General features: G+C 44.2%; 2 protein-coding genes across 3 annotated transcripts; both read right to left on the minus strand.

Moving 5' to 3' along the window:
* Nucleotides 1-1,940: 1,940 nt before the first annotated feature.
* On the minus strand, nt 1,941-7,628 carry rgcc (regulator of cell cycle; the record flags this gene model as incomplete). Of its 2 annotated transcripts, XM_079231005.1 has the most annotated exons (5): nt 7,492-7,628; nt 6,328-6,501; nt 3,698-3,790; nt 3,499-3,561; nt 1,941-2,707 (listed from the first exon to the last, which is right to left on the minus strand). In XM_079231005.1, exons 1-5 carry the CDS (start codon nt 7,517-7,519, stop codon nt 2,700-2,702), a joined length of 366 nt encoding a protein of 121 aa, XP_079087131.1. In that variant the 5' UTR covers nt 7,520-7,628. The 2 variants fall into 2 exon arrangements, with proteins under 2 accessions (XP_079087131.1, XP_079087130.1); XM_079231004.1 differs by lacking the exon at nt 1,941-2,707 and having other exon boundaries at nt 3,488-3,561.
* A 2,147-nt stretch (nt 7,629-9,775) lies between these two features.
* f5 (coagulation factor V) lies at nt 9,776-24,908 on the minus strand (the record flags this gene model as incomplete). The annotated part of the gene is made up of 26 exons (XM_079230541.1): nt 24,721-24,908; nt 24,274-24,365; nt 22,891-23,013; nt 22,176-22,388; nt 21,836-21,991; nt 19,277-19,498; nt 19,016-19,181; nt 18,490-18,670; nt 18,269-18,365; nt 17,982-18,187; nt 17,704-17,851; nt 17,367-17,579; nt 15,527-16,104; nt 13,800-15,178; nt 13,515-13,683; nt 12,901-13,137; nt 12,417-12,615; nt 12,089-12,268; nt 11,794-11,910; nt 11,630-11,701; nt 11,438-11,523; nt 11,188-11,343; nt 10,945-11,092; nt 10,419-10,570; nt 10,023-10,205; nt 9,776-9,922 (listed from the first exon to the last, which is right to left on the minus strand). Exons 1-26 carry the CDS (start codon nt 24,882-24,884, stop codon nt 9,776-9,778), a joined length of 5,784 nt encoding a protein of 1,927 aa, XP_079086667.1. The 5' UTR covers nt 24,885-24,908.
* Nucleotides 24,909-26,208: the final 1,300 nt, after the last annotated feature.

Below are 26,208 nucleotides of genomic sequence, written 5' to 3' on the forward strand. Positions count from 1 at the left end.
CTGTCTGGCCTATTCATAGCGCGACCACTTCAGCAGTCTTGAGGGGCCTCCCGTAGGGGCCCGTCTTGATGTAAAGACTGACACGTGGCTGCAGGATTTGAGTGTTTTCGCCTTTCTCCGTCCATTTCTCCACCTATATGTGCCCATCCCTTCATTCGCCTTAGCTTTCTATATATATGATTGCTCCTAATCCCTTTTCCACACTGTGTTCTCTTAACTTCTACTTTCCCACACTTCCAGTCCTGAGCGCACAGGCTGTCCACTGGCAAAGCCAACACTTCAACGGGACCGACCCGTGCTGCCAAAAAGATGCCAACCTCTGCCAAGTGTGAGGTTGTTTCAGGGGAGGGGGCAGCCCACCCGCTGCCCTCGGGAAGGGGGCGGGTGGACATTGTTGTGTCAACACGGTCTCTCAGATCAGTGCCAGCCGATCCGTGGTGCAGAACAGTGCAGATAGGTGATGGTGCCCACAGCTTCCCTCTGCCAACTGTAGTGAAGAAACAACACGGAGACAGCTGTCTTCATGCCAGCTTCCTGCCATCAGATTAACCGTCTGGCATGCATTGGCAGTAGGCTGGCTGGATCCACTGGCTGTGAACAGCAGCCACGCACAGCTGTGAGAAACACTCACCTCAGACAGACTTCATAGGAAATAAAATCAAAGTCAGCAGCACAAATCAGTTCAGATGCAATCAGTAACTGGCTGAAAAAAGGGGGGCCATGATGTCCTTCTTTACGCGCAGTTAGTGGAAACATAAGCCGGTGAAAACTGTTGTGCATTGTCTTTTGTGTCTCTGGAAGGAGCTTTTATAAAGTCTGAGAAAATAATGATGTCATAGTGATGTACGCAGGGTTGTCTCAACCTGCAGACCAAGAATGCATCGCCTGAGAAAACCTGTGCTACTAACTTGTAGCAGATATGCTACAGGTTTTTTTCTCCAATCTGTCTCTCGAACGCACCCAAAACGTTATGCAACGGCGTTACTACATTGTTGGCGTGTTCCTTTAAGTGCATGAAGCAGAACAGTATCCATGTGATTGTGGCCCCGAGTCTGTCTGCACCTGCTGCACTGCTACCATGGAACCAGCAGCATATCTGCACATGGTTAGTGACCTTTGACCCCCTGGTGGTCAGCAGACGCAAGGGGGCCTCAGACACGAGATCACTTCAGCCACACCTGCTGCCGGGCCGGGAAAGGGGTCGCTCCCTCCTGTCTCCCTCCACCGCTGGAAATAGACCCCGTTGCTACGGAAGATCCATACGTACCAGATTTGTTGTTGAGTGGTTGATGAATGAGCACAGAAGGGAAGAGACGTAAAATGTCTGTTTCAGATGCGTCTGTGGGTGAGTGTTAATAATAATATAATAATATTATTGGGATGAAGTGAATGTCCCACCTCTTCCTACAGTACATAACTACATCCACATAAGAAATAGTTACGTAATGCCTCATTTTTAGTACCAGTTTAATGTGGATCCTGTTGGGTTTGCCTGCCTCGGTTCACAGCCCCGTTTCAGAGGGTTTTCAGCATGAAAACACAGAGAAGCGAGGAGAAGCACACACTGGGGAAGAGGTGTTGGAGGGTTAATAAAGTGCTGAGGCGGCGAGGAGCCAGCTGTCATTCAAAGAGCCTCACTGCGTTACCGCTCCTATTCAGCCAGTCAGCAGCTCCACACCTACTGCCGCCGCAGGCAATCAATACCTTCTTGTGTGATTGGATTTTCGAATAGGTATAGGGACTTTATGAAAAAGATGAATGTTTCAATGTGAAATGTTATTGGATATTCTATAGCTACTGTAGCGGGATGTGCATTAAAGAGGTTGAAAGAAAGCTAGTAAAATAAATAGAGAGAATATAAAGCCAGACAGAGCTGCACATTACAGTCAGATCACTGAAACAACCTGACAGAAGCCCAAAAAATAAAAGAGAGGAGCCACTTTTACGAAAAGAACAATATTTTATTCTTTAACATCATATCCGGCAGGCATTAGCTGTATTAAATACACATGTTGCTTTCCAGTTGTTGTTTTTTCCATCAGGGATTAAGTTTTCAGTTCACATTGAAGCATGTAACCAACTTTATTCCAGTCAACGAGTGTCAAATCCTAATCTGACTATCCTGTTAATACCGAGGCGAATAGAATTCAATGCAAATATTATTTACATAAGATATAAAAATATATTCCCCCCCTCCCCCAAAAAAAAATCAATTTACAATAAGAAGCTCTATAAAATTACTAATATATTTATATTATAAAAAGCCATTTTTAAATACTCTTCCAGCTCAAGTTTAGTTTGAGGGAGTGTAACCTGGTCTGTGGGGCAACACATGTCCCAGTGACTCTTTGCAGCATATATTCCACGTCCTCACAACATTTCACGGAGTTCATTACATCATCGCCGCTGAAGTATTCTCGTCCTCAGGTTCCCCTACAATGCAACTGGGCCCCGGCGTGCGGTCCAGAAGCCAGGTGGCCTGAAGTCAGTAGAGCACTGCTGGGTTAACTATAGGAGGGCGCTGGCTAGACCTGCTGCCGTGGTGGAGCCACTGGGGAGTTGTGCCGTGCCAACCGGCTGTATCCTGTCGGGTGGTTTTCTGTGTCGGGGCCGGACTCATGTTAGCTGCTCAAAGTGGGAGTCCAGACATCCACTCCCTCCCTCGTGGCTACACTCCAAGACGACTGCGGGCCTCCCCGTCACATGCCTGAGAAGAGACGGAGACAGACAGACGTGATTAGAACGGGACTCCACGGCTCCTCGGTTGCCAGCTCTATTCTCAGAGCGGCGGACGCTCTGTTTTACGCGGCCGGTCATCGTAAACACCGGTTGGCCCTGATAAACGCGTCAACCTCCGGGGTTAACGAGGAGGCAGAGGAGGGGGGCTTTTTTGTCCAGCTTTTTTTGCAGGACGAGCTGTGAAAGACGGACATTCAGGGGCCCAAAATAAATAAAAACAGAGCAGAGCAGAGCTGTGGAAGGAAGAAACACAACTTCTGTCTCATTCCATTCCTGACAAATGTACGGTTGGAATTCCCATTCCAGGTTTGCACCGGCGCACATTCCTTATGGTGGGATGCAAGTTCAAACACTCAAAAAAGCCTCGTAGTCAAGAAGAGGTTCGAGATTAGTCGTGTATGTCGACAATCTGTGGCCTATTGCCTTCTCGGGTTACGGCTCCGGGATAAAAGGGCGGGACAAAGCTCAGTCGACTGCCCGCTCTTCAAAGTTGACTGACAGGTGAAAAGGGACACGCTGCCTTCCCCCCCCATCCTCCCAGTGTAACCCCAGAGGCCTCATGGTCCACCTAACACGGCCCCGCCCCCCTCCACGGTCCTGACACATCCTCGTTTCTTAGAAACCCAGAGGGGAGTGGCTCCCGTGTCACTTTATGAGTGGTCGTTAGCATAGCTGACATAGGGAACAAACGCTGCTGTTAATCCCGGCTAGCTGGGCGGCATCAGAGGTTCTGACAGCGTGGGCCGCATTAGCACTTACTCTCTAATGTCCTGTCAAGGTCGGCGATGAAGTCTTCCAGTTCTTTAGTGTCGCCGAGTTTGGCTGCGATGGAAAGAAAGAGATTCAGATTCAATCCCACAAAGCAAATAAACATGTCGCTGAGTCATGTCTGCATTGCAGTGTATAAAGGGGTTTATTTTGACTTTTTCGGGGTGTGAGGATGAGGAGTGCAGCTCACGTTTTGGTGACATGAGAGGGGGTGAGTTGGTGGTGGGGGAGTTCAGCCTCTCATCGCTGAAGCTGAAGCTGTTTCTGTTGAGCGACCCCGCACCTGTCGAGAGAGGAAGAGAAAGAACATGAGGAACAACTTCATTAGGATGGACGTTCACTTTTTCGGGGTACATCATGTAACACACACACACACACACACACACACACACACACACACACACACACACACACATACACAGATCTGATATGTGTCAGTGGAGAATGAGTGAATGAATGAATATATACTTTATTAATCCCCAAGGGGAAATTTCGTGTCGAGTAGCAGCCAATAACACATAAAATAAGATAAGATATAAAAACAACAGGGATGAGAGATATATAAGATATATACAATAATAATACTAGTAAAAATAAATATAAAATAACAATAAAATAGCTGGATGAAAGAAAGAAGAACAGAGTATTAATTTTATGATTTAAATTAACTTACAGTAGAAGTGCAAGAGTGCAAGTATGTATGTGCATATTAAGTGTGTGAGGTGTAAATAAAAATAACAACAACAACAAAGCAGCTCCGGGGTGCAATCATGACACTCTATCGCCTCTCACACACACACACACACACATGCGTGTGCTAGTATTTCGCACACACACACACCCACAAACAAAATACTTAGACAAAGGCAGATTGTACTCTGTTGTCCAAGAAAAGAAAATATGAGCAGAAACATTTCCATGAGTAGAAGTTTCTGCTCTGCTCCACTGGACAACCCTAAAAGTAAAAAAATGTGTAATTTTCACAAATGCGCCTGAATCTCCATGGTGGCGGTTAGTGCCAGCGTCAGAGCAGGTTGCCTCTTGGGCATGGAGGTCTCTGAGGTCATGCAACCCGCTCCCTGCCCTTGAGCAACATCTATCTCTGAGTCGGATACCACGTTCCTGTCCGGACGCTGTTTCCGACTCCCACGTGCCACCCAAACTCTAAACGGTTACATAAAGGATATAATGGCCCCTTTGATTCTGCCAAGTCCGTATGCCAACCCACAGGAACATATTTTCACTGCCTGGTGAGAAATGGAGGACGAGGGAGAAAGAAAGAGCAGCTAGAATTAGCTCCGTCTCGTTCATTAAAAGCAACCGTTTCTCTCAGTCCCATCTGGTAGAAGAAGTGTCGCATCTTGCTAAAAGTCTCAACCTCCTTGTCCAAGATATCTTCACACTGAAGTAAGTGTGTGTGACAAAAAGCAGATTAGGCAGCACTTTATGCTCCTGTGAGCGCGTTCCTCTCTGTGCAGAACTCTAGCGGACCTGAACAGCGTCTCAGATGTCGACCACTTACTTGCTCCCCTCTCTCTGACCCGTACCACTCCCACCACTCAGCGCTGAACACACAGCGGGGAGCACCCGGCCACACACACACACACACACACACACACATATACGACTCCCTCTCATTTCCCAGTGTTCATTCATGCACACGCATATTCCGTTCTCTATCTCTGCCCCTCACTCCGACGTTGGATTGGAGAGTCGTATCTGCAGGCCCATCCATCAGGCCGCAGCACAATAGGCCGCTCCTGCGCGGGACAGGTCCCTCTTCATCAGACTGCCATGGAGAGGACGGGGCTCACGCAGGAATCTGATCCCTTGAGCGAATCGACGAAGCTCACAGAGTTGGACCCCCCCCTACCCCCCCTCCTTCTTCCGCTTTCATCGCGGATGTTGCCTAATGCAAGATCCTCAGTGGTTTATGTGGTCATGCCATTTACTGGAGCTGGATTAGTGCGCCTTGCGATGATGCTCTGGCAGAACCACTGGAACCCAGAGTCATTACGCAAACTGGTGTCTGGCAATAGTGCCCGAAACTCTCTGGAATCCTGCATGTTTCCTGTCCTGAAGACTGAAGGATCTTTCCACGTCTCCCTGTGGAGGTCCAAACTATCTTTGCATTACGCATTTTATATTTTTCTCTCTCTGCGTGTCAGCATTTGAGAGCTATATCATTTTGGTAAGAGGGCTGCCGGAGGCCAAAGCGCTCCAGCTGGCTGAGGCAGACTTTTTAAAACAGTGTTGGAGTGCAACAGTAATATGCCAGTACAACTTTAGATAAGGAGCCACAATGTGGGCGCGTGGGTGTGCCAAAAATATGCAGCGGGAGCTTAATCTGATGCTCAAATCTCTGGACCATGATCAAGGATTCTCTCTCTCTCTCTCTCTCTCTCTCTCTCTCTCTCTCTCTCTCTCTCTTACACGTAATTGTGCGTGAGAGCATATACGTGCATGGGTGCACGCGCAACAGTTTGAAGGTCTCCCACTGCTGCGCGCTCAATGGCACCATCACGTGATAAGAAGCTGCGCACGAAGGTATTGCAGAGGAAGGAGTAACGCTGACTGTGGAGAAGCAACATAAATGAGGCTTCTTGGGTTATATATTTTATATTTGATAACAAAGTGGGCACTTTTTTATTGCCCAATTTACAAATTTAAGATCGCCACATGTGATTAGTTTGTGTTTCTATTGGAAAACAAAAGCCCACCAGGGGAGCGATGGACAATGCTCCCCATACATGTGCTGAATACACGCACACACGCACGCACGCACGCACACATGCACGCACACAGCGCGCGCAGACTCACTCTCGGAGTCGCTGATGCCGCTGTCGCTGACGCTGGCGCTGCTCCTCCTCTTCATGGTCTTCAGGTGCTCGTCGTACCTGAAGTGTCGCTTCTCCACCGGCGACGTGAAGTCCTCCATCACCGCGTCGAACTCGCACAGCACGTCGTTCAGATCCTCCTCGTTGATGAACGTCGCTGGAGAAGAGAAAATAAAGAAACAGGACATTTAATAGCTTTACATTAGTTTTGGATCCACTAGAGCAGGCCTGGCCAACCCGCGGCTCCCGAACCGCATGCGGCTCTTTGCCTGGTTTCACGCGGCTCTTGCGTTCATATCGAAGTTTGTGTGTTTTTTTTTTTTTTTAATCTATTTATTGATTTTGCAAATACTTTAGACCACTGGTGTCGAACTCAAGGCGCGACGGCTTGAAAGCCATGAAATCGCGGACCCGTTTTCAGTCATTTGCGGACCCGTTTTCAGTCATTTGCGGACCCGTTTTCAGTCATTTGCGACCCGTTTTCAGTCATTTGCGACCCGTTTTCAGTCCGTCAGGACGGTCATTTTACATGGGCAAAAAAAAAAAAAAATCCTGTGCTTTTATTTTGAAGGGATTTTTTAATGCGGCAGAGTGCAATTTATTCAATTATTATATTCACACACTCCTCAATGCTGCGTTCACAACACACTTTACTTGCGTGAGTTTACACATCGGACTATTTGTGATAGTTTGCTTCATTCCCAACCTTTTTTTTGTTATGTTCAAAAAGGCTGAAGTTATAACATTATTATGTGTGTTGTATTACCTTGTATCCTTAAGAAGCACTTTTGGGTTTTTAATTGAGTGTGAAAGGGAATATTTCTGTTTGGCATACTGTGATACTATCTCAGGTTCAAACCTAGGTGCCATATTTTCATTAAATCAAATTGAGAAGTTGAAAATGTTCCTCGCTTTGGTCGTGGCTTGTCATTCAGGGTGATGGTGGGTCCTGCAAACCACATTAAAGGCATATCATAATTAATGATAACCTGTTGGAATATTGTAGGATATTGACATACCTCCTACATAAACGTTATTTAGGTATGAACCTATAGTGACAGTAAAAGCAAACAGCACCAAGAAAGTATGTATGATGTTTATAGCAATGAAACAAATACAGGATAGAATAAAACAAACGTATATTTACCTTGAGGTTTGAGTTTTGGAGACTTCATTATTCCAGTAATCAGATTTGAGATGATCCTAAAATCAGTCTTGTATATTTCATATAATTGACGTCCCTGAGTGTAAAGTCCCACTCGGTGCTCCTGTGTACAAAAGGTCTTGAACTAACCCTGCAGCCTGAAGGACTGCCGCCTTTTAACGAGCCCCGCTCGGTGGGGGCGTGGCCTCCGACGCTGTGCGTGTGAGTGCGTGCGTGCGCTCCCAGTGCCCAATAAAAAAAAAAGTGTTCGCGGTTGAAGTTACACTCCCCTGACGACTCCCTCATAACAGAGTGTTGGTAAACAACTGGCGTGTCTCCTGCCAGAGAGAGGCGTGATGCTGAGATATTAATAATCATGACCCAGTGCTTTTCATATCGAGTCACCAGGCAGATCGTGACGGGACGAGACCCAACTGGGTCCGACACGCAGACCTTTAGGACTTGATTGTGCCAGTGATATATATTACAATTATGCTAATTAAATGCATCATATTCACAGCTGTGGTGGAAAGAAAACACAAAGTACTGCTCCTACTTCTTCCTTATATTAAAATAAAACATTACACCCCTAACATCCATCTAGATCACTTATTGATCACAAATAATTATCTAACATATACAAATGATCAGCAAATAAATAGTGTGATCCTTCTTGCATGTTAATACCTGACACTTCATAATGAGTACTTTACCTTCTGATAAGCTTTTTTTTTGCTTCTTTTATGCTACTCAAAAGTATAAGGGAGTACTTTTGTATTTGTTATATCAGGTAAAGGATCTAAATATGTCCTCATTAATATTTGATATAGCCAGTATGGTTAACATGGACCCCCACCCTTAGTTAGGAAGCGATGATTTCACACTGATTTATGTATTTCAATAGTATATTTGTACAGGAGCAAATAAATAAAATGAGAATCCACGTGCTTTTATTATCTTACGATTTATGACCCCTTGAAGGCAGACTTAAGAGTATGTAAAAGCACAATATCTGTATTTATACTGAGGTTGTATGGCACATTTTGTAAACTCATAATCTAAGAACTGCACTGTATTAAGACAGTCATCTAGGTCCCGGGACAGAGGATGTCGTATGTCGTATGTCTACAGATTGTAAAGCCCTCTGAGGAAAATTTGTAATTTGTAGTATGATTTTGGGCTATACAACATAAACTGAACTGAATTGGATCTGTGCATGATCTCCTCTGATGTTACCAGGTGGAGGTCAACCTTTACCACTTCTTTCTTTCTTCCAAGTCTGATCTTCAACAAAGATGAAGCTGGAGCGCCATCTGGTGGTGCGCTGTCGCAGTTGCAACCAATCGGACGCTTTGAACCTTTTTGATTTGGTCGTGCCTTTGCTTCTGTGAGTGATGGGACACGACCCCCCCCAAAATGCTGAGAACAAACAAATAGTTGAGCTTGACAGTCGACCCCTTCGCTTGTTTCTCAGCTCTCAGCCAGTCGTCCAATAAAACTCTGTGTGAGTTCATTTGTCTTCACAGACCACGCTGAGACTTCCTCACCTCCCGTGCCCAGTTTACCACGACCAGCAAATGGATAAACACGCCGTGTGTTTGCAGCTGCACGTGTCTGTTGACTCCGGAGGCCCCGAGTGGCCCCTTAACAACCTCTGCTGGCATCAGCGGAGGTGCTGAAAGTGACACCTTGGAGACACCGTGGGTGGATATCCATGTCACCCATAGGTGGGATACCAAGTCCAAAAGAATCCATTCACGTATGTCCTCACATACCTCACTGAGCAGGGCACCGAAGAAAAAGGCACGGTAATCATATTTATTAAAAAATAAATTACATGGTCTCTACTTACATATTTACATTCATTTGTAGTCATTTGTGATGGACAACATGTCATATATTGACAAAACGATTACTCACACTTCACTTACCAATGAGTCGTATAGATAATTTTAGCTGGGCATATATTTGCTTTAATAAAACTCTCTGCACTTTGCACATCGTAGGAGTTTTTTAGGAAATTAGGAAGAAAATCTACCTTGCCATCTGTATGTGGGGTAGTTAGCTGCAAGCTTATATTTTATTTATTTTGTATATATAAAAAAATTAAATAAAGGAAATAATATGTATATTCTTTTCTGCAGTAAAAAGCAGCATGTGTGTGTTTACTTGTATGTACATGTGCATGGTTGATCCTTTGGTATGCATGTATCTGTGTGTGTGTGTGTGTGTGTGTGTGTGTGTGTGTGTGTGTGTGTGTGTGTGTGTGTGTGTGTGTGTGTGTGTGTCACTCAAATTCACAGCCCAGCAGCTCTATTCTCATGGTGAGGGAGTTCCACCACCTAGTGGGGATGATTCGGATGAAGCGGGAGAAAATAGGAGGGTAGATGTAGTTCTTCACGTGGTCGTTGTTATTCACATTTCCAGGGAAAGTCTAGATTTGGAGAGAGAGAGAGAGAGAGAGAGGAAGACATGGTTTAGTCACCGGTGAACTCATTTCACTACAGTTTCCATGTGGTTTTGCCGCCGTTCACCTTGAAAGGGATGCTCTCATCGTCTGTGTACAGGCTCCAGTGTATCCCGTTGTTGCTGTACTCCAGATAGTATGCCATGACATAATGCATTTTCCCCATAGACTTGGCTCCTTGTGTTATGATGCCTGTGATCTTCTTAATTTGGGGCAGCTCCACCTGAAGCCACTGGTTCATGTCATTATTCTGTGGATGGGAGGGGGCGCAGAGTGAAAAGAGAGAGAGAGAGATAATAGCTTTGACTTGTAGGTCGGTACGTGCACGACCAAAGGAATCTTTCTGCTATTTAATTCACACATTTCCAAGGGTTTTCGGAGGCGACGGAAATTCTAGACATTCTACCTGAAGCTCACTCAATGTCTTAATTTCGACCTGTCATGTCGGTATTGGGATTTGTACCTGGGCCCTCCATGCATTGATGGTGCCCTGTTGGTTGAGGCGTGCAAGAGAAGGCTTCCAGGGTCCAGAGTACCAGTTGGAGGCTGAGGAGCTGGCTGTGATGTGATGGTCTTCTATCAGTCTGCTCTCCATCCCCAGAGGCACCGAGCAGCCTGAGGCAGGAGATTAGAAGTGTCACATTTACAGGAACCCCAACGCGGCATTTGTAAAAATAAAAGGGGAAATTGTCGGTTGTAAAATATACAAAAGAGTGGTAAGATTTGCAAATTGAGCATGCTCAATCTGGAGCACATGGAGGATGTGCATAGCAAATATGGAGAAACTACAAAAATGTTTTGATAAGTTAATAAAAGAAAAGTAAAGAAAAAGACGAAAAAATAAAGAAAAAAATTAAGCTAGTTGTGTGGCTGGTGAACAACGTGTGAAGTACATACAGAAACACACTTTTCGTTGCAAATTTTTTTTATTCATTTCGTGCGAATTTGAAAAAAAAAAGATTCCTCGTAGTCGCACAGTGACATCTTACCGTCGAGCTCACAGCCGTAGAACTCCATGCGGACTGTGGCCGCGTTGTGCCAGCTGATGGGGTGAAGCCGAATGAACCGGCCCACCACAGGAGGAAAGAGGGTGTTTCTCTTCTCTGCATCATAGGCTTCCTGGTTCCCAATGAATTCCTGGTGAAAGAGGGAGAAACAAATAGTGATCACACACACTTCCCTCTTGGTTTGAGGCTGTTTGCATTGATCAAAGATGACCAAACTCCTCCCACCTTCCTGAAGTTCCTGCTGTCGCCCTTGTAGAAGCTCCAGCTCCGGCGGTCGGTGCTGTAGGAGATAAAGTACTTCTCCACATACTGGGAATGGAATAGCTGCCTGGCTCCCTGCGTGGCCACCTGGCTGAGCACAATGGGCCTCTGGAAGTCCACCTACACGAGGGAGATATGCAAGGTCCTCTACTGTATTCACATAGAAAGCAAGTGCACATAATGCACATATACTTATAACGCTGACAACACATACCTGAATCCAGCTCTCGCTCTGCTCTGTGCTCCATGCGTTATATTTACCCGGATTGTTCAATCTGGCAAGCTGGGGCTTCCAGTGTCCTTCAAAGATGGAAATATTGTCACTTGGGACATGACGTTTACAGCAATGATTTCACACGTCATTGCGATCGCAGTGGGACGAGACTATTTATATGTATGTGTTTACCTCTCGTGTTGATTGCTGTGATCTGGTTGTCTTTCACGCTGCCTGATTCTAAACCCAGCGGACGGTAGCAGTCTTGGAGGAGGAGACGAGCGACATGTCAATATTCAAACTGAACTAAAACGGTGTCTTTAATAAATGCTGCAGGGCTGTTCGGGTGTTCGTACCGTCATCTAGAACCAGAAAGAGGGTCTGCATGCCCTGCTGTTGGTTGAAACCAACCTCTGTCTCCAGCTGCCACAGGCCAGGTTTGGATGGGTACATCTCCAGAGTGGCAAAGCTCCCTGCAAAGACAGTTTGGCACAGTAATTACGTTGAAAGGTACGGCCTCTGCTACGTTGATGACATCAAATGTAGACGATAGCTATTCTCTGTGTTACGGCTTTAAAGGCATCGTCAATCCTGATTCTCGGTAGTCTGATTTTTGTTTAAAGCAGCAGAAACAGACATTATGACGCTCACCAGGCAGCAGCGGGTAGACGGCCTGCCTGTAGCTGTTGATCTCCTTGCGGATGAACGTCTGTCCGTGGAAGTGGATGCTCTGAAAGTCTTTGGGAGAGCCCATGTTGATCAGGTACCAGCACACCAGCTTGTTGGTGTACATCCTCAGGCCCTTCAGGCCGAATATGATGCCATTGATAGCTTGAGGAAACAACAGGCAAACATTGTTTAAATCTTTTTGGTCAGGGGATGTTTTCTTTTCTGGAACTGATCAATCTTGAATGCATGGAAGAACACTTATTGGAACTCTTTGAATTGAATCCAGGCTAGTTGAAGGTTAATGCATTACCGTGGAATTTGAGGTCCACAATTCTGCTCCGGCTTTTCCTTCGCATCAACTCGTGGTTCTTCTTGTAGTACCAGCTCTGCGACTCATCGAAGGTCATGAAAAGCAACGTGAACTCCCTCATGTCTGGTTCCTTCCTGTCCAGAGTGCCCTCTCGACACACCAACAAAGGCCCAATCAAGCCAGAGTGGATATCCTTTTCCTAAGAGACACAGCATTTATTAGGTTTAATATTGAGTTGTTGAATATTGATTAATATTCATCTTAATGAAATGTAAATATTATCTCTGTATGAATGCCATTCATATATGTATTGTGTTTGTGTGGTTACTTTTGCCCCATTTATGTTTTTATACTGCCACTAGGGGGTGACATAGTCAAAGACTCAAATTCTAAACACAGTGGCTTTAATTTGTATTTGCCAATATACATATTTCTACATACTAAACTTTATATTTAGTTAAACTACAAAGTACACATTACTCACAGGATTGACACCTGAATAGTAGGCCCAGGTCCGACAGTGGGACTCGTCTGGCAGTGGCCCGACCGTGGCAGGAACCTTCCATGTATATGTATAGGTTTTATTGGGTGGAACCTCATTGTCATATTTGAACCAGTGCTGAGAGCCATCCTCATAGGACAGACCCTCTGTGTGCTTGGCATAGGAAACCCCATTTGGGTGTAAGGAGTACGGACGTTTGGCTAGGTTCTTAAACACCACCTACAAGAGAAAAATACACAGAATGGCGTTAAAGGAATGATTAGATGTTTAGTAAATATGCACATTTTCTTGTAGAGAGTTAGATTAAATTGATTTGACTCGTGTCTGTCATGTAATTATGAAGCTAAAGCCGGTTAGCTTAGTTTGGCAGGGGGACAGCTAGCCCGCTGTAGGAAGTTACTGTTACACGGCAAAAAAGAATCCCGTTTTTTACATGTTAATCAGTACATTTAAGAGCAAATAACCTTTTTTTCCCAACCAAAATGTCAAACTTTTCTGTTAAGGCATGGTTTACACAGAGCAACAATCAGACTAGAGAATAGCATACAACGTGAGATCCCAGAGGAGCTATACAGAGTATGGCTTAGCCGTCTTACCATGATGCTTTGTCCAACCTCCGCCTTGATGACAGGTCCCAGGATGCCCAGATGCTCGTCCAGCTCCCCGCGGATGTCACGTGTGCTGAAGCTGCTGTCCAGGTAACCTCTGAAGACCGCCTTGGTGAACTTAGTTACTCTGCTGTGTGGTTCCGAATTGTCTGGCCTCCTGTGGCGACAACAGGACCTTATTTCAGCTTTGCATGCTTGCAAATGTGTAATTGCTGCAGTCATGTCTTTTAAAAATGCCACATGAGCTTTTCTCACCGTTATCTCTGAGCTTACCTCTGTCCGTAGGCACTGTAGTCCCACTCGATCTCCTCTGCAGCGATGAAATACGTCTTGACATTCGGGCCTGAGAGTTTTAAGTAGTGTTTGGTGGCGTCGTCCAGGTTTAGATTCTTGATATCTTCATGATTGCTGTAGGGGTCCTTGTAGTTCACTTCCTCGTATTCATCTGCGTTTTCTAGGTACCTTGGTTCGTCCCCAGGAATGTACAGCTCGTAGTCAGTGAATTTGTATCGGGGCACACCGATGACGATGGGCTTGTTGATGAGCTCCGCCTCGTCAGAGACAGGCTGTGGTAGTGAAGGTCGTGACCCACGCGGGGTCATGCCTGGGTTGAATCCACGAGGAGAGAACGGTAAGCCCGTCCTAGCCTGAGGCTTGTATTCCTTCCTCTTCTTTGTTTTCATGCCGTGGCCCTTCTCGGGCCACTGCCGGTGGTTCACCTTCCTGGTCTTCTTTTTCGGAGTTGGCTTTGTTTGAGCGGTTTCTTGCCCAAAATATTTCATCATGTCCTCAGAAATCTCCACGATTTCCATTTGGTGAGTTCCCTCATACGTCCAGTTGTGCCCCTGCGTTTTGACGGAGGTGGTTTTAATCACCTCTGTTCTGTTTTCTGAAAGGTAGATGAGCACTTCTTCAACGCTGTCTGAGGCACTTGCTGCATCGCTGGAGAGGGACAGGTTAGTCTCATTGGAGGAACTTTCGGCAGAGGATGTGCGGTTCAACTGCCCAAGTAGAGCTGTGGTGTTCTCCCTACTCTCTGAACTAATCTCCTCCGATGAATCTGGTCTGGAGACATTCGATGTGACGTTCTGCGAGGGCCCACTTTCCAGCAGAGCGTGTGTCACATTTTCAAGGCTGGCATTGTCTGGAAATGCCACAATTTCAAATGAATACGTTTGAACTTCCAATGAACTCAAATGCTCTGGCTCTGCTGTGGCGATCAAGGAGTCATTGTCACTGGTTTGGTTGTCTGTTCTCTCCACCTCCACCTCTAAGATCGTCAGGTTGCTTCTGTCTATGCTGCTGATGTTAACTTCTCCAACATCAGCTGGCGGAGTAGATGATGGACTGTTTATTCCATCTGCTGACATGTTAACATGGTGAGCTTCTGTGCTATTCCCATCTATCTCTATTGCACTGTGTGACAGAGATGTGGCGTTGCCCTCTGGTGTTCTGTGATTGTTGGTGCTAGTATTGGACAGCAGCGCAGAGTAAAAGAACACGTCTCCTCTGGTGAGCCTCTCCTCGGAGGCCTCCGACATCGTCGTGCCCACAGAAGTCTGGTTCTCAACAGTCTGGGTTACATTCATTCCCTCGGGCTCCATGATGGAACTTGAATTTCCTCTTGAAGTTTCCGTAAGATTGGCAGTTCCCTGTAATGTTACCGTAAGATTGGTATTCTCTGTTGATACATTTCCAACCATTGATGACACCGTAGCATTGTGAGCTGTTGTGTTATTTGCGTCAGACACTGTAGCATTGTGAGCTGTTATGTTATTTGTGTCAGACACTGTAGCATTGTGAGCTGTTATGTTATTTGTGTCAGACACTGTAGCATTGTGAGCTGTTATGTTATTTGTGTCAGACACTGTAGCATTGTGAGCTGTTATGTTATTTGCGTCAGACACTGTAGCATTATCAATATGGGAGACTACAGACACACTGCTGTTTGCAGTTATGCTGCTGTCATTCTTTGGTAATATATTTTGGCTATGAAAAACAGTTGTGTTCTCTATTTTATCCATTGTAGAATTGCCAAAAGTTGATGGTGTGCTATTGTTCTGCACATGTGTTGTGTTCTCACTGATGCTTTGGTTCAGCAAATTAACTACAGTAAGGTTGAGTCTTTCTACCTTTGTCCAATTTGAAAATAATGTCTCATTTAGTTCATTTGGCTTTAGAATATAGGTCTGATTTTTCTTCTTTGTCTTCTGGAAATTGAAGGTGATATTCGTATCTTCATCAGGCACATCGATTCCATCGTAGTCGAGGAAAGAGAGGTCCACCTGCTCCAAATCTGATTTACTAGATTGGTTCTTATGAGACCTGAGACCTAATAAATCTGCATACATTTCTGTGTCCAAGTCTAGCTCCATTGGCTTTTTGTCAGGTTTTGGCTTCTCCTTTTCCTTCTTAATTTCAACCAAGCTCTGAGGATTCCACTCAATAAATTGAGCTGTTGGATCGTCATAATCACTGTACTCATACTGGTGGTCACGATAGCACTCAACATCCTGAAACTTTACGCGCATTCCTTTGGTTGTCTCATGGGAATTTAGGGAAGCCATAAGCCAGACACCTGGTTCAAGAGGGACATAAAAATAAATCATCCATGAAAAACTAAGCAGCTGTCACTTTACACGTGCAAAATACCGAAACGTGCTGCAAGGACCTCACAACACAACGGAAACTGCCAAACTCAAGCAAAAATGGTTACGGTTAGGCATTGACATCGAATGACTGGGGATAGGCATTTAGGGTTATGCTTTGACCTTGAATGGTTAGGGTTATGCATTGACCTTGTATGGCTGGGGTTAGGTATTGACCTTGAATGTTTGGGGTTAGGCATTGACCTTGAATGGTAGGGTTTAGGCATTGACCTTGAATGGTTGAGGTTAGGCATTGGCCTTGAATGGTTAGGGTTATGCATTGACCTTTAATGGTAGGGGTTAGGCATTGACCCTGAATGGTAGGGTTTAGGCATTGACCTTGAATGGTTGGGGTTAGGCATTGGCCTTGAATGGTTAGGGTTATGCATTGACCTTTTATGGCTGGGGTTAGGTATTGACCTTGAATGTTTGGGGTTAGGCATTGATCTTGAATGGTTAAGGTTATGTATTGACCTTTAATGGTAGGGTTTAGGTATTGACCTTGAATGGTTGGGGTTAGGCATTGACCTTGAATGGTTAGGGTTATGCATTGACCTTTAATGGTAGGGGTTAGGCATTGACCTTGAATGGTAGGGTTTAGGCATTGACCTTGAATGGTTAGGGTTAGGCATTGATCTTGAATGGTTGGGGTTTGGAATTGACCTTGAATGGTTGGGGTTAGGCATAGACCTTGAATGGTTAGGGTTATTCATTGACCTTTAATGGTAGGGTTTAGGTATTGACCTTGAATGGTTGGGGTTAGGCATTGACCTTGAATGTTTAGGGTTATGCATTGACCTTGTATGGCTGGGGTTAGGCATTGGTCTTGAATGGTTGGGGTTAGGAATTGACCTTGAATGGTAGGGTTTAGACATTGACCTTGAATGGTTGGGGTTAGGAATTGACCTTGAATGGTTAGGGTTATGCATTGACCTTTAATGGTAGGGTTTAGACATTGACCTTGAATGGTTGGGGTTAGGCATTGATCTTGAATGGTTGGGGTTAGGAATTGACCTTGAATGGTTGGGGTTAGGCATTGACCTTGAAAGTAGGATGATGTTACTTGCTCGTCCTGTGTACTTTGTGTCATATAAACAGTATATTCCATATATTAACTTTCTGTATTTTTAAGGTTAAAAGTATACATAATCCATAATTTGACATAAATAAGGTATTGTAAACCCTGACTGACCAATGTTGTCCATCTCCATAAAGATGGTCTCTCCAGTCATCGGGTAGAGGCTGAGGAAGTCCTCTGTCCGCTTATTCAGCTCAAATGTATGGCCGTAGAAAGTAACTGTCTGGACGTAGTCCTGCGCTCCGATGCTGGACACGTGCCACGTCACAATCTCACCGTTGCAGAAGCCCAAGAGGTGGCCGCTCTCATACACGTAACCGTTAATTGCTGTGAGGGAATTTACATGAAGGTCAGTCGTCTGACAGCAAGCTGAAGGGAATGCAGTTAGATGTATATAACAAATAATAGAGTGAATATACTTTGAGGATGAGCTTTTTTTAGATTGACTTACTGTGCATGGCATTGGACTTATAAAAGTCCAGGTCCGCTTTGTTGACTTTGGATGGATCGCAATATTGGCGGATGTTGTCCTCCAGGTACCAGCTCTTGTTCTCATCGAACACAGCAAACATAGCATTCTGCTCTTTGTCTGCTTTCATCTGTAGGAACAAACCAAAAGGATTGTTACATTTTCTATGTCAATTAATTACTGATTGGCTGCCCGACCAACATTGCCGCCCCAAGAGCCAATGCCCAGCATGCCGAACAATGAATGCAGCATATTTTTACCTGCACACCCCTTTTGTTGAGGGACTGACTCTTGCAGATGAGGATTTGTCCAATCAGTCCCGAGGCGATGTCGCGCTGTGTGTCCACCGCACTGTGGTACAGTCGGGTCAAACATCGAGAGTCCTCTTCAAAAGGCTCATCCTCGTCGACCACGCTCCATGTGTAGGTGTGGGTCTCACCTGGCCGAACGCCATGAGATTGGTTGCCTGGCAAACACGTGGAGGGATACCTCGTTAATTATTTAGAAAACCAGAGTGTTGGTTTTAATGCGAGGACAGATCTCGTACCTCCTGCTGGGTAGTTGACTCCCTCTTCTGCCTTCTCTATCGTCAGTCCGTGTGGATAGATACTGTAGGGCCTGGAGGCCATGTTCTTAAAAACAATCTGTAAACAGACAGGAGGAGGAGTGAGGACACGCCGTCTGTAGACGGTGATACATACTCAGGTGTGATGACCTCAGTATTAGAGTGCCACACTCACTGTGTATTCTCATTGAATATGATCTCACCTTGATGACATCTCTGATTTGCGCTCTGATCACTGGGCCCAAGATCCCAATCTCCTTTTTCTTTTGCTTGCCCTCCGACCTTTCAGTGAATGACGCGTTTGTGTACAGCGTGTACACCGCCTTCTTGTACTTCCTACCTATGCGTGTTGATGACTGCTTCAGGTACTGGAACTTGAAGTCCCTTCACATAAGAGGATTTATTTATTCAGGAGACGTTGATATAACGTCCGCAATAGAACAATTTAAAACACTTCGAGCTGTGATGGCACTGGTGTTTTTAATCAGCGCAAAACTGCCCTTCATGTTGAAATAGAGCTTTAAGAGTTGAGAGATTTTCTTAATGGATGCAGCAGAGTGAAAGACAGGAAAATAACTCATTTAATTTCAAATGCTATAGCATTAAATGAAGAGACTACAGTAGCATCTTACCTTAATCACAAACACAAAGGGTGATTCGTTTCCATGTGCACCTTTATAGCCAAAATGCTATTCAATGCTTTATCATGTATCTCTAAATGCTGCTTACCCGTCAATGTGTTCAGGCATATCAGGTGCATAGTCCCAGATCATCTCCTCAGCAGCTATATAGTATGTCCACACCTTGCTGTTTCGTTTTTGTTCGACGGTCATGCTTTGCTGTGGTGATCTGAAGCCGTCACACTTTTTCACATCCACGAAACCATACATGCCAGCTGCAAATGGCAGAAACACCATTATTTTTGCTACATTGTTAAAAACGCTACCTATAACATCTATGGTGGCCGGGGATCTATACAGAAACACGTACCCTCCGAGTGCCCGATGGTTTGCGAGGAGAGCAGCCAGCGGCCCGTGTGGAGCGCCACCATGCTGGCGGTGGCGCTGGTGCCGCTGATGAGGCCAACCGACGACACTTTGTGGTTGTTCTGCTGCAGCACCTGGCCGTTCATGTGCACTGAGAATATCTCAGCGTCCGAGCTCATACCCACCAGATGCAGGCTCACAGAGGCGTAGGCACACATACTGACATCTGGATAGAGAAGAGGAAACTTTAGGTCCCTTTGTGTACTTTTTTCTCTCTCAACTGTTTTATTTATGCAGGACATTTTATTGACTGCACACCCTGGCGTGGACCGTGCATTATAAGTCTGTACATATAAGCAGTGGTGGGGAGAAGCGTTTAGATCACTCATTGGTTCCAGAGTAAAAATAAGGATGTGTTGCCATTAAAATGTTAGATCCAAGAGCAAAGGTCATCAAGAGCAGGGGTCTCAAACTCAATTTGGCTTGGGGCCACCGCTGGTATTGTGATCTCATCGGAGGGCCACACAGAAAGCGCAATTTTTTTTTTTACATTCATAACATATTTTCGTCATAAAAAAGGCAACCAGCAGTTTCTATACATTTTTATAATCGTTTTTAACAGTGCAAATATATATATATTTTTTAAATAACTTATTGAAACTGCACCGAACCAACAAATGCAAAACCTGAATACATTTGTACTTTATTCTATTTCTTGCCAGACACCTGGCAGAGCTTCTGCTCACACAGCTGAGCCACATTGACCCTGATCCAGGTCACAGTGAGACCCTGAACCAGGTCACAGTGAGACCCTGAACCAGGTCATAGTATAGAAACCCTGATCCAGGTCACAGTGAAACCCTGATCCAGGTCACAGTGAAACCCTGATCCAGGTCACAGTGAAACCCTGATCCAGGTCACAGTGAAACCCTGATCCAGGTCATAGTATAGAAACCCTGAGTACAGCTTCACGATATGCATCACTAAGCCTGGACCTGTACTTGCATTTATTAAAGTTCATAGTGGAGAAAGGTTGCTCACAGATATGTGCTTCCATAAAGGTACATGACCCGACTGATCACTTTTGTCTGCTCAGGGAAGGATGGAGGCAATTCTCTCAGAAATGGTCCATCATGTCTGGTTTTCCTTGTGCTTCTGAATTTAGCTTTTAGATCTCTGTTGCAAGTCAATAAGTTCCATTTGCAACAGACTGAGAAATTACTTCATACTTCAGATCAAGCTTCATGGGGTGTGTGCACATGAAACATTAATATTACAACAGTTTTTGCTTTCAAACAAAATATTTGCTATATATATATTTGAGTCAAAATATGTTCTCTAGAAAAACAAACTATTTACAATGTTTACACAATGTGCATGTTTCAGTTTCGTTTTTTCAAGAACAGTTTTCAGAACAAGAACAACATATGTACTCTGTATGTATGAGTGTACTATGTACTCTGTATGTATGTGTGTACTGTGTACTCTGACACAAGTAGCGCAGAGTAAAACTGAACCGCTGAGTGGACAGTGTTGTTTTTTTTAGTACATTGCAAGGTTTTTTTTCTCAGGTGGTAGTGTGTTGTCTGTCTGAATAAAAACCAGCGTATAGGTCCTCTGGGATTTCCTGAGTGTTCATTGGGTAGTTTCACACAAAATGTCGACTGACACCTGAATCAACAAATCAGGTGAAAGGTGGAGCTCGCCACAGACGCCTCAGGCTGTGAAGCTCCTATGAGAGGCAGTATGATCACAGAGAAGTGGGCGGGACCTCCAGACTTTGGCGCATCTAGCAGCATCTGAATCTTTTTTCTACTCCGTTTTTTCACGAAGCTATTAATAGAAACGTGCAGTAAACGTTATCTTACAGGGCCACGCGCGCGGACCTCAGAAAAACGCGCGGGCCGCACTAACACTAAACTTTGATGTCAAGTAGGGGGCCACAAAATATCGGCCGCGAGTTTGAGACCCCTGATCAAGAGTGTCCCTGTTCAAGTAAAGTGAGGAATAAGGTCACAATGAGGTGTTCTGATACACAAAGATAGTGAGCAAGTTGAAGGCAAAGGTATTTTTTATATCAGTGTTTTATATCAGTCTATTTAGTGGGCACTTATCAAGCTTCCTGCAGCTTTTCTCTGTTTTCAAGCCACCTGAAGAGTTCATCTTGGATCCAAGGAAACCGTGGTTGGCTGTAATGTTATTAACTGAATAATTACACTGAAAACATATCAGGCTCCGACAGTTTAGTTCGAGGGTTCCAGCTTTCTTTTTCTTGTCTTCAATACAAGTAAACATGTTTTTGGACAGAAAACCAGACATATGAAAACTTTGGTTTGGGTTATGGGAAAGTTTGGCGGCGTGAAGCATCAGCTATGTTGTTATGGCTGCTTGCAGTTTAAAATACCTTCCGCACTGACTTAGAACGGAGAACGGAGGTGTGTCCATTAACCAGAACTCAGTCTGATGAGTGTGTGTGTGTGTCATGTTTGTAATAAAATCACAGAGGATACCTGAACAACTGGCTGCCTAACTCAGTGAGAGACGCATGGCTGGACAGACTCACCAGGCAGCGATCCCATCGTGTAGCCGTTGATGGTGTGCTTCACGTGGTTGGCCTCGGAGGCTGGTCTGAACTTGCTCTCGCTCTCATCAAAAACCCCAAAGAGGAACACGTACTCCTGGTGGACGCCGACCTGCCGCCCCGACTCATCCAGACTGCCTGAGAGAGAAAATAGAAAATAGGAGAGAGATCCAAAATAATGACCAATATACATATATATATATATATATATATATATATATATATATATATATATATATATATATATATATATATATATGTTGGGCGCAACAGCTGCTGATACTTTGTGATTTGAAACACAGCAAACGGTTTACATGCTTACCATTCTTGCAGACGAGCAACGCCCCAATGAGGCCCGAGTTGTAGTCCTCGACTACATTTACGTGGGAGACATAGGTGTAGGTGAGACAGCTGGGGTCGTGTGGCTGTGGAGACACGTCCGACGTCACCTCCCAGGAGTAGACGTGCTCGCCGTTAGGCCGCACCTCGTCGTCCTCTTTCTCTTTCCGTGACGTGTTGTCAAAGTATTTGGCCCCTGCAAGAAGAGACAAGGCGGCCATCTTGAATACAAGCCTACGTTGTGGAGAAACAGAGAATCAATTTCATCCCATTGCCGAGCAGGGGTCTGAGAAGATTATTGACTTTCCAAACAAACAAAAAAGGACTTACTGAAGAATGCCCTACATGTTGCTCTTGCATTAAGAGCAAATTAATTTGCAGTCAAAAGTCAATTTCCTACATCCAAAATGGCAGTAATCTCCTCCCGTTACTCGACACAGACAGTGATTTCCCAGAGGGCTTAGCAATGCTTCCTGTTGGACTTCAGTACAGTCTACCCTGACAATCTGCCCGCCCTGGTTAATATTTTAGAAAAAGGCAAACAAGGTTGTTTGTTGTGTTGGCTAATCTTGTGTAAATATCACAATGAGTCACATCGCGATCGCCCACAATGACCCGTGCGGACATGACGGAAAGCGTTGTCTTGTGGTTGGCCACAGCTGTCACATTCATCTGCAGCTGCGTCAACAAGCACCCACCCTCCGACTGCTTCCCGTACGCGACCCCGTGCGGGTGGATGCTGTGCAGTCCGGTGGCCATGTTTCTGAAAGTGACGACAATGGTCTCGCCCTCCTGAGCCCTCAGCGTGGGTCCCAGTAGACCTGCGGAGAAAAGACAACGCTGAGGTTTATTTGGAGTCCGCAACACTGTAAAGTCATACTGACTCATGACTGACTGTTACGCACCAAAAAATATGCAATTTCACAATTGGCCCATATATTGTTATGCTATCTTACCTAGAAGGGAAATAATATATAACTGTGTTTTTTCTAGGAACATCCCTGGAAAGCAAAATGTTCTTTGGTAATAATAATAATAAGGAAAATTGAAACAATATTTTAATTTAGGCAGTTCTTAAAGAGTTGACAATGGTTGAAAGAAAATAGTTCCTCCATGAAACTGCTCACAACAAAGTATTGTTATTGTAAGAGTAACCCAGGTCATGATTTCTGGAAAGAGTCATTGCTGTTGGGTTTTTAAAATGCATTTATATTCTTTTGTTTAGGGGCATTTTGAGGCCCACAAGCCCATTTCCATCCTAGAAGGCAGACATCTCTAAGGCTGATATCTCAAAAACTAGGCAACTCACATCAAAACAATCTAGACTGATTAATAGCACTTCAGGTAAGAAGAAAAACAATATTTTTAATTTTAGGGTGAACTGTCCCTTTAAGTACCTGCTGATTTATTACGGTTTGTAGGAGTAGAAGAAAGTGAAACTAGTTACAGAGAGTCCAAATCTTTACTGACATTTGAAACAATTTAACACAGATTTCTGGTAAATTCATCTAAAATTGCAAGCTGCTTATATAAATCACTAACTATGCTGTTCTACAAACATCTACACAATACAAATACATGCTATTATGTCTGTATATATATAAAATTGTTATTGTGTATTACTGTTTATCTATATTATTTGTATTTTACTATGTCTCTTGTGTGCACTGCGGGATTAATAAAGAAAAATCTACTCTAATCTAATTTAATTAAAGGAAAAGAAAATCCCAACTAAAGACAGGCTCCTCGTGCCTGAAGAACATTAAAGTGGTCTCTAGTGTTTCTCTCTTTCATCTGAAAGATATCCCCCCATCCGGTGTTTTAATTACAGTGGTGGAGAGCTCTGACAAGTCTCTACAAAATATCCCTCAGGTGTTCATTTGGATTGAGATCTGGTGACAATAAAGGCAATAATATGATTCCCATCATTTCCATACTCAATTTATTTCTACTACTCAGATAAATGTACCAATTGAACACATTTAAACTGTCACACTAATTATTGGTGAAGACACATCAACTTCTTTCTGGGAAATACTCAAAGTAAAATCTGAGTAGAAAAGGGGATTTCAGGAGTTTACCTAACCAGGAGGGATGGGTCTTAGCCTGCCTGAAGTCTTGGTCATACTCCCGAAAGACCACTTTCTTATAGGTGGGAAGAGGCTCATCAGGGCTAAGGAATCAAAGAAAAACACAAAACATGAATCAGCACTCAAGGAAAACACATGTTGTTCACACCAGCTGCACAGCATATCAACAAGATATGGACTTAAAGATATAAAGGCGCACGCTTCCTTACATGTTGCAACTAATGTGTGTGTGTTTGTGTGTGTGTGTGTGTGTGTGACGCTATAACAGGCTATAACAGAAACAAGGACACGCTAGACTGTCACACACAACCTCAATAACAGAATGTGATAAACTCAGTTTAGATAAGATCAGGTCGACAGAATTCGAGTAAAATTAATAAGGCATGAATAAAATACAAAATAATGAAATTAGAATAACCAAAAGTCTAATTCTGTCACCAGTACCTGTGTGTGTCATTGCCAGAGTAGTCCCAGTCTATCTCCACAGCAGCGATGTAATAGTGTCTCTCCTTGGGCTGCTGGGCTGCTTTGCCGTGTGGGACAGTCAGAAGAACCAGGACAGGCAGGAGACACCAAGCTCCAGGCCAGGAACAGAGCCTCATATCTGGGATCAATCCTCCAGGTGAAACCGGTCTGCTCTACAAGTGAAGAAGCTGTGATCTGACCGAGAGGTCCGCTCTGTGCTTTATCTGTCACTGACACACACACACACACACACACACACACACACACACACACACACACACACACACACACACACACACACACACACACACACACACACTTTAAAACATGATGTCCCAGGGCAATGAACTGTGTCTCTGCATATTTTCTCTCTCTCTCTCTCTCTCTCTCTCTCTCTCTCTCTCTCTCTCTCTCTCTCTCTCTCTCTCTCTCTCTCTCTCTCTCTCTGTCTCTTGTAACTGAGACAACCCCATGTGTGTTGCTGTGAGTCATCTTTGATCTTTGAGGGGTGTGCTCATTCCCATCATCTACGAAACAGCATGACGATGTAAATAATGGTGAAAATGTCCCTGACCTCAAAATGTCCCCTGGGATTCACCCTGTAAAGAAAAAGGCCATAATTTATAAATGGTACTTGTGATGCCAATCCCGAACCTTGCAATAGACAACTTCTTGAATGTAATGTAAATCAATATTACCCATCAAACTATTGTAAGCTACTTGCCAAACTTATTCAGAACTAGTTCTAATTTTAAGAACACCTCTCTTTTAAAAGTCTATAGAATACAGATTGTATCATCTTTATTATTGCAATTCTCATTATGGAGTCAGTTGTCAACCTTATCTGACCTGCAGTTCATCCTAAACACAGCACAAAGACTCCTAACTTGTACTAAGAAGAGACCGAATAGCTTCCCTGTCTAAAATAAATAACATATTCTATATACAGCAGATTATTATTACGATGCATTACCTCCACCCTTGAATTCGACAGAAGTAAAAACACAGCTGTACTGTCTTCTATGGGTCGAAAGTCAAAAGTCTCCTCATCATAGCTGGGTCTGTGATCTGTATATTTGGGACCACACCCAGCTGTGATGGAGCATCTCTATAGAGCCAGACTATTTGCTGCAGGGTGTGGAAAAAGCCTGCCGTCTGGGTGAAGTCACTCTTTAATTAAAGCTGTGTTGTAATGTTAGAGAAAGCGGAAGCAACTTTGATTTCATGATGCAATACATTTATAAGTTAAACATGTGTTTTGGACATTGATTGCATAGTAACTGACGAACATAGTGTAGTGAAAAGTACAATATTTATCTCTCAACACTAGTGAAGAATGTAGCAGATATTTAAATATTCGATTTAAGTATACAGGCAACTATAGTTTAGATATTTAAGTACATAAGTACATTTACTCAAATACTGCTCTCAAATAGGTCTATAATTTTCAGATACTTATAC

Source organism: Taurulus bubalis (genome assembly GCF_910589615.1).
Source record: "Taurulus bubalis genome assembly, chromosome: 15".
In the NCBI taxonomy this organism is placed as follows: Eukaryota; Metazoa; Chordata; class Actinopteri; order Perciformes; family Cottidae; genus Taurulus; species Taurulus bubalis.